Raw genomic sequence first — 11,781 nt, 5'->3', positions numbered from 1 at the left:
TATAAAAAATAAAGAGTTGTCACAGAGACAGCTACTTACCCAAGGCTGACACTCTGATGAATGCAACGAACACCTCACAATCTCCGTTACACACTTTTTGGGAGCAAAATAAGTATATATACATCATCACAACCCCCCTTTAATTCTCTTGCATATTCCAAAAAAAGAAACAAAAAAGTTTTTTTTTACTCTAAATGATTTTACCCTGTGAGCACTAATAACTTTAGTCTAATACCTAGTTGTTGTTTTTTTTTTTTTTGTTTTTTTCCATGCAATCATGGCCAATAAAACCTATTTGGATTCTAATAATATTCTATAATAAAGTAGGTTAGCATGGTTAGCAGGTCCAACTTTTATCTGAATAATGAATTTTCTTCAGATTATGTAAAAAACAAAACAAAGATATAATCTGCAGAAATGTTTATCTGTATCATGTTGCCAAATAATATTGTGAATGGGAAGAAGGTCGAGTCAAAACAAAACCTGTCTGAGTTTATATCCCTGTGGGATGTCATAACTAATCCTGGAATTTCATTGCGACTCCGTACAGATAAGAACCAGCTGGACTTGGACCAGATCAAAACTGTATCTTTTGATTTTAAAGAAAATCTCAGCATCAGTAAAAGTGAATAAACTGATCTATGCAAAGGTAGACTAGAACAAAATAGAGAATAAGGCTGCAAGACTGCACAGTGAGGTTAAATTTAATTAGGTTACAACAAAGAGAACAGCTTATACACAATAAACCGGATGAAACATTCCAATAAGAAAAAGAAATAAGTCGAATTTTTCACATAACATAACAACAGAAACCATAATCCAAGGAATTTATAGGTGTGGCAAATCCCAGTGCATATCTAACGGTGTGAGCCATATTAAGGGGAGATACTGCTGCTTATTTTACTTTAAACATGAACAAAAATCCAATTGCTCTCTGGTTTAGGTCAGAATCGATTTGATTTAGAATAAATCACACATTTGTTCTTTTTTATAGTTTGCATGAAAGTCTAAATTGAAATCAAATAAATATAAAATAAATGTGCAGGACATAACATTCCTGCAAAATATATGAGATTATTCCATATATTATACACTTCTTCAATTATTAATAGAGTCTATAAAAAGTCCCTGCAGGATTTTGCATGTCATAGAATATAATAGACTGGATACGAGTAACAGTGTAAGACTGCAAACATTCAGAAGTGTCCCCTGGGTTTCTTTTCCGAGATCAGTTTTTCCCTACTTAGCATTCCAACTGAAACCCTGTAAATCATCCTGAACATCTGAACTTGGATCTTTTCTCAGGGGTACTTTTGATTAAAAGATACAATTAACTGAACCCATAAAAGCCGATAGGAGAGAGGCGCCGACAGCATGGCTCTTTGAATTTATGGAGAAGCATGACCTTATTTGACACGTGACCCTGGATCCATTTACTCAGCAACTGGATTCAACCAATGGATGTTCACACAGGGTTTTCCTACTTGTTTCTTGCCTTCTTTCCCTTTGAAGACTCAAAGTTTGTATGTCTTCGGAGCAACATAAACATAAAGAATATTAAATGTGCGTAGAGAGACTTTGGGAGACACAGTTTCCTACAGTTGTGTTGGAGACGGATGGAGGTGTGCTTTTTGGTAGAGTGAAAGCACGTTGATTTGGTTATTAACAGCCAGTGCGGGTTCTGCACAGACTGATGTGCTTCTCATTCTCTCTGTCTTTTTTTCCTCCTTTGGTACAGAGTTGCCCCTTGATGGTAAGACAAATTAATGTTTCAGTGTCTCTGTGAAGAATACTGACTGACAAGCAAACGCATAACTTAAATACACACACTACACCTTTATTTTCCTGGCAGATGATTTATGATCTTGAATAAAGAGAGCAGAAACCCAGAGCTCAGAGCAAAGAGAAGATAATTTAATGTTTCAACACCCTTTTCCCCTTAAATTAGAACTAAAAATGTCCCCTTTAGGTCAGAGAGCTTCAGTAACTCAAGTGATTTAGTGATTTGCTTGGTCCGTTTGTCTCTTGATGTTGTCCATTATCTGTGCATTCATCGGTTCTGCCGGATCTTGCTATCCTGTCCTAATTTGTCCTTTGTGATCTGACTCCAATCACAGATGCTCCACCTGGAGAAGGTCCTCAGATGTCTGAGCAGAGCAGTCTTTTTGTGGTGAAGCCGGAAAGCGCCACTGCTACGAAAGGTTTGTCAAAACAGGCTTTGACTTTCACAGAAGTATGATGTAAAAAAAAAATATAGGATATTTCCACCTTTTATTCAACAGGCTGTATATACTTTTTTTTTTTTTTTATTAATTTTTTTTTTATTTTATTTACTTTTTGGTGGGAGTCCACTCAATTCAACGCCCTGGAGTTATTTGTCCACTGAACTTTGAAGATGCGGCCCAAATCTCTCAGATTTTTAGCACAGATAATGTTAAAGTGCAAATTTTCTGATTATGCACAAAAAACCTTTGGTGACTTTAAATGTGTCATTTTCCTCTGGTGAATACAATTCTTTATTTTTTTTATTCTAAAACCACAAAAGCTAACAAGATAGAACGTTTAAAAAATTTTTAATCATAGGAGAGAACAATAAATTGAAAATGTGGTTGCTAGAAATATATAATCTACTCTTTTGAGAGAGAGTCCTTACAAAAAACTTTAACATGCAGAATAGACATTTATTTCTCTGTAAGTTGATTAATGAAATTCAATTCAATACAGTGGTTCCTAGAAGGCAGATCTTTTAGTTATCAGCCTCCACTCCTGTAGATCCAACTACCAGTTTTAGTTAGTGAGGCAGACACCCTGTCTATTTTAAAGGCTTTGCATGAAACTTTCCTTTTTAAAAAAGCTTATATTAAGTGGCTCAGGCTATCCTGAGCTATCTCTACAGTTACGCTGCTATAGGCTTAGTCTAATGGAGGACATGGGGACCACTTTTCCTCATTCTGCTTCTGTTTTTTAAGTTTATGTTCTCTCTGCTTTGTCTTGTCCTTCATCTGGTCTGTTCCAATGTGCCTTGCTACACAAATTGAGACAGAAAAATCAGCTTTGCTGCTGCCATCAACCTTTCTTTATGGATGTTGGAGCTTAGCCTGTTTTTCAGTGTTATCCTGTTCCTCTTACTGTGACTAAAGGCAATTCCCACTGAAAATAGTATTGGGAAAGAGGTGTTTTTCAAACATGGGTCGACCTGCTAACAATCGACTTTTGGCATTGTTTCCATTGTCTAAAAAAGCTGGATCTAACCCCTCCCTGGCAAGCTGTTTGGACTCTTTCCCCCCGCTGCTGCATGTCTGGTGACACCATTATGCTGGGTTTGAGTTGATGATGTCACCAGTGTGACAGAAATCAGGAAAGTAAACAATGGAGTGCAGCGTATAAGGAAGCCGGCCGATAGTCAGTGTGCTTTATTGTTTTGCTATTTTATCTGTTTGAATCTCTTTTAACCATGCTGCGCAATGATTATTAAATGTAAACAGAGTTGTCTCAGCTTGTTAGATCAGACGATACTGGCATGGTGAGTTGAGGTCTGTATGTTGCGCCCAATAGTATCACGTAAATTAACAGGTCAGCCTGGGTCTGGTGTTTCCATCAGAGCCGAGGGGATTTTAATACATGTCACTTACAGAGTCTTTTAACCTGGGTAGACACTGGTCAGTGAGCTGTTCCCACTGCCACTAAAAGCAGATTGTTCCCGGTTTTAAACTGGTTTTTCTGCCACTGGGAAAGTGGTATTGTTTTATATGCTCTATTTCATCCTCTGACATGGGAGCTGACATCTGCATGGCTGTCTCTTTACAAAACTGGGCCCCCTGTGGAGCTGATTGACAGTTAACTCTACTTCTTTCTATATGTCTGCTTCTATCTCTTTGACCTTCAGTCAGCCTTGGCAGAAGGCATTTAACACTGCTTGAGGTTTCAACCTGTTAAAAGGGAGGTTTTCCTCTCCACTTTCACTGCAAGCATGCTTTGTGTGACAGGATTGCTGTTGAGTCAATGAGTTGATGCAATCAGTTGGTTTTCCTTGATAGAAAACCAATCTGACTGTATGATCTGGTTGAATTGTCTCTGTAAAGTGCCTTGATATGACATGCGTTGTGAATTGGCATCCAGTAAATAAAATGAATTAAATTAAATCTTCTTGGTAGCCTTGCTGACCATTTTCCTTTGTGTCTTTTTACATTTATTTTTTCTAATGCCTTCTTTTCATTGTGTCTGGTTCCTAAACATCATTATTTTGTTTTTGTGATCTTTACCTGACTGATACAATTTGTACAATGAGATCCCTTTGATGCTCTTGGACCACTCATTAAATATTTACTTTGTCAAAAAGATGAAAAAAAAATTTACATAAAATTTATAAAAACAGCTCAACCTCATTTGAGGGCAGAAGTAATCTAAAAAAAGGCAGCATCTGGTTTATTTTACCAAAAGCCTTTTTTATAATATCGGTTCTAAACTGTGCAGGCTTGACGTCACAATAACTGTGACATATTTTTGCCAAGATTTGATCATGATTTAATTTTTCTACATCACACAATGCTGATATTTTAATGGGGTTGTTTACTTTACACCCGCAATATCCTCATGTGGCCACTCTGTACAAAATGTCCACAGAGAGGACAAACTGTTTGTGTGTCTTGAATAAAAAATGTCCTTTATCTTTGTTCATGGCAGGGAAGGACATCACGTTTGTGGCCAAAGTCGACTCCTCGACTCTGACAAGGAAGCCTGTCATGAAATGGCTGAAGGGGAAGTGGCTCGACCTGTCTAGCAAAGCTGGGAAGCACCTGCAGTTTAAGGAGTCTTACGACAGAAACACCAAGGTACAAGTCTATTGTTTATGTCAAGACCTGTGTGTGCTTTGCCTTTCAAGCTTTCACAGCTCTGTAAGGTTACTGTTGGACTTTATCATGATTTTTGTGGCGTTTTTATATCACCCAAATGCGGAAATGTGGAGGCAGAGATGAGTTTTGCTGATTTAATTGAATTCCCAAAGGCAACATAAGCAGAATCCAAAAAACAAAAATACTGAAAACCAAAAAATCCAGGAAATGCCTGGGAGAGAAACATGCAGGGAGCCAAGAAACAACAAAGCAACTAAACAACAAGAAAACAGCAATGAGGAACCGCAGAGGTGGTGTATATATATATGGGGAACAGAACAAAGCATTGGCTAATGAGCTGATATGGAGCAGGTGTGAATAGAACTAGCTAGAAAGGAGCCAAAGGGAACAGAAACAAACACTAGGGGGCAACAGAGAGTAACTGAAGTACACAACACTGCTAGAAAACAACTAAAAAGACACATTTCAGATTTTCTAAAAGTGGATATTTTGAGGTGAGGTTGTGTAAAATTTTATATATTCGCAATCATATGAACCATCATCATACAGACAAGTAGTAGTTACTTGCAGGGATCTACTACATTGGAAAAATGCTTAAAAGTGATAAATGTTTAGCTGGGACATCATGGTCAAAAGAAAAACAGTAATTTTGTTTGACCCTAAATATTTAAACTTGTTCTATCCATCATTCAATGTTCAGGAAGGGTTTAAAGTGTAAAAGTGTAAATTATATCACTTTTTCAAATAAAAAATAAAAAAAAACTCTGAAAGCTAGAGCTTTGGTTTTTGGGCAATTATTTTTAAAGTGTTTTTTTTACATTTGCTATTTAAAATTTTCATTAACATCTGGAGTTGCATGTGTTTTTTAAATATTATTTTTTAGCAATACCTTTGTTGTGTTAAAAAGACAATAAATAAGTAAAAATATAGCCGGTTTAAATTATTCTTGATACGATTTTCTATTCATATTGCTCTAGGTTTATTTACTGGTAGGCTTGCACCTAATTCAATTTCATTGGAAGAAGACTGAAATAATATGAAATAACAAAATTAAACAAAAAAGATTTCAGAAAAATTTTGTTGACTAATTCATATAATCAAGTTAAAATGAATGTACCCCCTCTTTGGTTTAACATGTTTATGTACTAGGTTATAATATAAATTCTGGCATAAAATCCTACCTCAAATGTTGAAAAACATGCTTCTCATTCAATATTTCCATTATTTAAATCGAAAAGCAAGTGTTAACTAGAATATTCTGATTAAAACTGTCAAATAATAGATCATCAACACTGTTGAACCTCTTAAAAAGCAGGAATTTTAGCAGTTTGCTGTAATATTAGATGCCTTTAAAAATGCCAGGGCAGAATTGCATGATCAATGGGCTAAAAAAAAGCAATTGGTCTTTCGTCTTAAGCTGGGAAATGTTGTGAGCCAATTTACTATCCATTTGAAATGTATCATTCCACATTAAATTTGAAAAATTCCTTAAAAACCTAGACTGTCCAATTGAAACTGTAGTCTACAGACCCTTACAGCAGTTGGCATGTCTTCAAGGCAGGACAATTGGAGAACAGCTGAACAAAAACCAGATATATTTTTGATTACGCTGGGTATGAGGTGAGGTGTACAGACTATAAACCTGTTAGCATGTATCTGATGATGACTATGTGCGTTCTCAGCGTTTCACCTCTTCTCTCTGTCAGATCTACACTTACGAGATGAACATCATCAAAGTGGTGGATGGAGACGCAGGTGGTTACCGCTGCGAGGTCACTGCCAAAGACAAGTGCGACACCTGCACCTTCGAAGTCTCCGTGCAGGGTAGGTCTGCCGAAAGACACTTAATCACATTATTGTCATTTTCCATTCAACGTGTCCGCCATTACTATGTAACTGACTTTGTCAGCCAATAACTCAGTGAGTGCGATGCACATTAGATCCTGTCATTTAGTGGCCTCATGAGGTCATCAGTCCATTATTTCGTTGGTGCTTGAGCCTGGTGTGTAATGAATTAACCTCACTGAGCACTCACCAGCCTTCCCTCTTCTACCCGCTCAGCTGTACAGGAGGAGCAGGAGGACAACATCTTGGAGGCGTTTAAACGATCGTGAGTGTCAGTTTCGACGAGGGTCTTCTCGACATGTCACCCGTCACACTGCCTCGCTCTGTGGCTGCCTGTAGATCGCCGCCTCTGGGCTTCTGTCAGTCTCAGCTGGCGTCTCTGCCCATGTGTCTGTCAATCTTTCACTGCTTGCATGATCTGTTTGCCGTCTCTCACATCCTGTCACATCTTTAATTATCTGCTTTCTGTATTTCATCATGTGTTTCAGTTAATATCTGTTGAGAGAATTTATGGACACTGTAAAAAACATTCATATTTGTTTGTGCTGTTTTTCACAGTTAAATGTTTCTAATCATTTACACCTGGGTAAAAGAAAGGGTTAGTAAGATCTATTAGAACTAACCCCCTCCACAATTCAACATGCAAAAACATACTATGTACTCAATAGAAACACCTGTTTTAGCTTGATTTTACTAGCCACAGCCAAGCCTGCCTACTGTCACACCTGCTGAATTAAGATCATTCTTAAATAGAAATTATCTGGTGGCCTGAGGAAGGCTGCGAGATGTCAAAATGCAAGACGTCACACCCTATTTAAAGAATTTTTAACACAAATAGAAAATAAATCAACGACATCTATCAGTCAGAGAATATTAGAGGTTAGAAAAATTTAGAACATTCCGTTTCTAGTGCTTTGGGGCTCTTGCAAAACACAGTGACAGATATTTTGTGGAAATGGAGCAGACATGAAGCAGCAGTAGATTTTGTCAGGAGCCAAAACATTTAAACTCCTCCAGGACTGTTTTCACTCATTTAAGGTCAGATATCTTAATGAGAAAGAGACTGGGCAAACATTAGAGAAAAGTTTCAAGATTCAACAGTCTGAGATGTTCAAGGTGCTCAGTACCTATACCAAAAACACTCCAAACCATACATTAAACCAGGCATATAATGTATGATTCTTTTGTCCTTGTTGCACAGATTTTTCTGTCGTGCAATAATTTTTTGGATCGGGCCAAGTTTCAGCTTCATCGTGCGTCCTGCATTGTGTAGTACACATTAGGTAAAAGTAGGCGATTAAACTCTCAAGGCCACCTTTCAAATCAGAACGGTACGCTTGAATGAAAATCAAAAAATTTTGAAATTAGTGAGATGATCATATCATGCTCTTGAAGCAGTGATTAAAGCCCAGCGTACACTGTGCGATTTTCGAGGCAATTTTCCAGTCGTGCGAGAATCTTTCGATCGGGGCCGACTTTCAGCCTGATTGTGCGTCGTGAGTCGTATAGTGTACAGGGGGTTACGAGGGGCGATCAACACCTCACGACCACCTCCTGATTAGGAATCGTGACCGTCTTGGGCAAATCGCTCAGGGCGCAAAGAAGGATTCTTCTTTTTATTCTTCCTCTCAGATGTAAACACAGCCGCATGGCAGGGATGCAATGAGTCTGTAAAATTGACAGACCGTAGAAGCCACGTTTGCTCAGCTATGTCTTTTTTTCAAATACGTCGTCGCCTTTTCTTTTATGACTTTCAGCACAAAATTGCACAAATTGACAAATCAGTGCATTTCACTATAGTTAGCCTAATATCCCTCTTCTATTTGTTTGGCTTCAGGATAGAGAGCTACAGAGCAGCTCCATCTTACTACGGAGCTGAGTCCGATGTGATTTTTAGTTGTACAGTGTGAGCAGGTAGATCGCATCGGAGCGTCGGGCCGAACATAAATCATGAGCTGCTGCTCACACTGTGCGACTAAATCGCAAGGTTTTGCCGTACAACGTGCAATGATTGAAAAAAATCGCACAGTGTACACCCGGCTTAAGAGCCAATTTACCTCAACTTCACGCACCGTGTATGTTCAAACAATTCTTCCTTGTTTCTGACTTAACTAGCAGATAGATGCGACCAACCAGGGCCATCTCTCTACAGCTCTGAGCCAGGTATGTGGTTTTTGGTCATACAGAGTGAGCAGTCAGATCGCATCAGAGCATTGGCCGTACAGTGTAAGAATAATTGTGAGCTGTCAAGTTTTAAATCCTGTGGTTTAATCATACAATTTCAGCTGTAGCGGAGTACAATTATTCAAGATAACATAAAGTGTATGCCCAGCGTTAATGTTATGATAAAGTAATACACAGCCATTGTTTTTCCTGATAGTGTTTATGTAGTCTTGTTTGAACGTGAAAATAATTTTTGAACCTGGAAGCATCAGCAGACAAAAACACTGCCGGACCAGCAGATGGCGATAATCTTGGACATTTTTTTTTTAAACCCACGTGGGGAATTGCATGGCTCCAATATGAGCATGTGCAATATTGTACCTACAATCTTGTTATTGCAAAAGAAAAAAAAAACACTTGTTTACAAACAAATGTGGCAAAAACAACTATGATTTAACTTTTAACCCTTTGAATGCAACCAGAGAGAGCTACAGATGTAGAAATTCATAAAGTGATGGTTTGTGACTAGGTCCCTGTAAGCTCAAGCCCACTGAGAATGTCCATCTCTGACTAGCAGAAAAGTGGCCCAGTCAAAGTCCTGACTTAATGAGATTGAGAAAACCATTTACAGTCCGTGCATGACTGATCACCCTGAAACGACTGAAATAAAGCATTTCTTCAAAGAATTTTTCAAAATTTCTCCAAAGCTGATAAGGTAGAGTCAATGGCGTTGTGACTGGAGCACAACCAGTTTTTCTGTCAGGGAGTTTACAGCGATTTTACACAGTACTGGCTTTGTTTGAATGTTGGTTTCTCTTCATTAAATAATCAAGGATTTGAAACTATTGTTGCACCGATGCCATTTTTTGGCCCTCATATGATACCTGGCTGTGCAGTATTGGCCTATATCCATACCATCTGTTTGAAATAAATCTGTGTATATATGAAGAACTGCATCCTACGTGGATGTATAATAATTTCCATCATGGCTTGTCAAGCTGCTGCCTATCTTTGTTAAGCAGGAAAAAGACTAATACAAAGTGAAGCCAGTAGAGCTTTTTATTGCCTATTTGGATTGGGTGACAATAGTTGAATAAACCTTTGGCTCTCAAACTGGTATCAGTGCCCTATTTGTTGGTATACCGATACCACCATTTTAGTGCTGGATCGGGGCCCCGCCCGAAACTGATATCGGTATCGGTGCAACACTATTTGAAACCCAATTTTTTTCTCAGCTTGTCATTGTCTGATATCAAAATTATTTTGAGGACGTACAATAAAAAAGCTAGAACAGAGGAAGCCTGCAAAAATATTTTTTTCTGTTTGTTTTTTCTTTGTAAAGGATAACCAAGGATTAAAATTTGTAATTTTTTATCTCCTCTAAAATACCTGTGATGGTAAATGAGTCTACACCTTCACACTGACACACATCGCTTCATATCTGCACTCCGTGTTTCAGAGCATAATTCCCTTCCTTCATTAGAGCCCCAGCAGAAAAGCGTGGGCAAAGATGAGAGAGTCAACATGCAACAAGACAGCTTCATATTGTGCTCTGGACAAGATGTCAGAGGGCTTATTTGCAGAGTGGTGATATGAGGGAGGGAAAGGTTGGTGTGATAAATGAAAAGTGAGATATTTGTTAAAACCCAAGCATGCTGCCGGAGAGATAATGTGTGAAAGATTCGAAGTTCACGCAGCTTCACCTCCAGAGAGATAGTAAGGTGGATCATCGCTCTAACTCAGACGTTCGCCTCTCTCCAATTATTAGACTGTGAGTTAAGAATGTTGCCTGTGATTGTTTAAATGCTGAGATTTACTGAACGATGGAGGCATGTTTCTGCTGCATTTGAAGGCATCAAATAAGACTTTTTTTTTTTTTTTTAACGGGATCAATTACAGTCAGATTATACAGACAGCTTAAGTACATACATTCCAATAGATACGACTCATTAAACAACAGCCAGGTTCAGTTTGTTTGTCAAATAGTTTTTTTGATGAAAGAAAGCAAGCAGATTATATTGAGTCATTTACTTGCACCATGCAGTCCTCCTGGATGAGCATGTAATGGCAACTTGCCTGGTGTTGTTGAGTTTGCTGTAATCCTATATTTATAGGAGGTTTCTGCAGACAGGATGTTGCAATGTGCTTGAATGAGTGTAGGGGAGAAATCATTTTGTTTTGGTTTGATAACCTCAGATTACAAGGAGAATTATATCTTTGGATCAAATGGGAGATAAAGGAGAGAGAGATGTCTGTGTAAAGGTCTCAAGGTAAGATTTTAAAACATCTTGATCTGGCTGGGAGCCGCCGAGTTCCTTAGTTAGAGCACGTCAGAAGAATTTTGGACAACCTACAGCCCTTTCTTTTTAAAAGGTGTAAACAGAAGGTTATGAAAGTCCGGTCATGAGGAGACAAAAGCATGAAACATCATCTAAATTTCTTGGGTTAGCATATATATATATATATATATATATATATATATATATATATATATATATATATATATATATATATATATATATAGGAAAGCAGAGAAAAATACTTGCAATCTGAACGGTTCTAAAGCAGCGCTGCTACTGTCCAATCACAGACCCGATTCCGTGGTGAATCAGATGTTTGTAAAGTGAGCTTCTCAGAGTGACAGTAGTGACAACCAATCACACAAGAAAAAAACAGAGGTCTAATCAGGAGCTTTTAGGCAGTCTAAACTCAGGGAAGGGGGCTTCAGCTTGAGCTGCAGTTTTCCACTAGGTCCTCGTGGTCGACGAGTGCCGATCTACTGTAACGTAACATTGTTTTTGGACAGTAAAAAGTGCAGGGGACCAAAATAGACTCTTGAAAATTGCAGGGAACATGTCCCCTGTGTCCCCCCCAGAGTCACGTCCATGGCTTCATGCATACTAAATATGCATTCAGCAAC

The 11,781-nt window shown here is 38.2% G+C and overlaps 1 protein-coding gene across 3 annotated transcripts in view; it reads left to right on the top strand.

Moving 5' to 3' along the window:
* The window catches only part of LOC107096735 (myosin-binding protein C, fast-type-like), a 106,904-nt gene that overhangs the window by 45,364 nt on the left and 49,759 nt on the right, over nt 1–11,781 (top strand). For 2 of the 3 annotated variants that reach the window (XM_015393535.1, XM_015393525.1), the window contains 4 exons: nt 2,118–2,201; nt 4,684–4,832; nt 6,560–6,677; nt 6,915–6,963. In XM_015393535.1, the coding sequence (XP_015249021.1) occupies nt 2,118–2,201; nt 4,684–4,832; nt 6,560–6,677; nt 6,915–6,963 (400 nt within the window). Of the gene's footprint in view, nt 1–1,738; nt 1,754–2,117; nt 2,202–4,683; nt 4,833–6,559; nt 6,678–6,914; nt 6,964–11,781 lie in introns of all 3 variants that reach the window. The other variant, XM_015393516.1, reaches the window with a different exon arrangement.

The sequence above is a fragment of the Cyprinodon variegatus genome, unplaced genomic scaffold (assembly GCF_000732505.1).
Source record: "Cyprinodon variegatus isolate N-32 unplaced genomic scaffold, C_variegatus-1.0 Scaffold24, whole genome shotgun sequence".
Taxonomy (NCBI): domain Eukaryota; kingdom Metazoa; phylum Chordata; class Actinopteri; order Cyprinodontiformes; family Cyprinodontidae; genus Cyprinodon; species Cyprinodon variegatus.
This window is presented reverse-complemented; position numbering and strand designations above follow the sequence as displayed.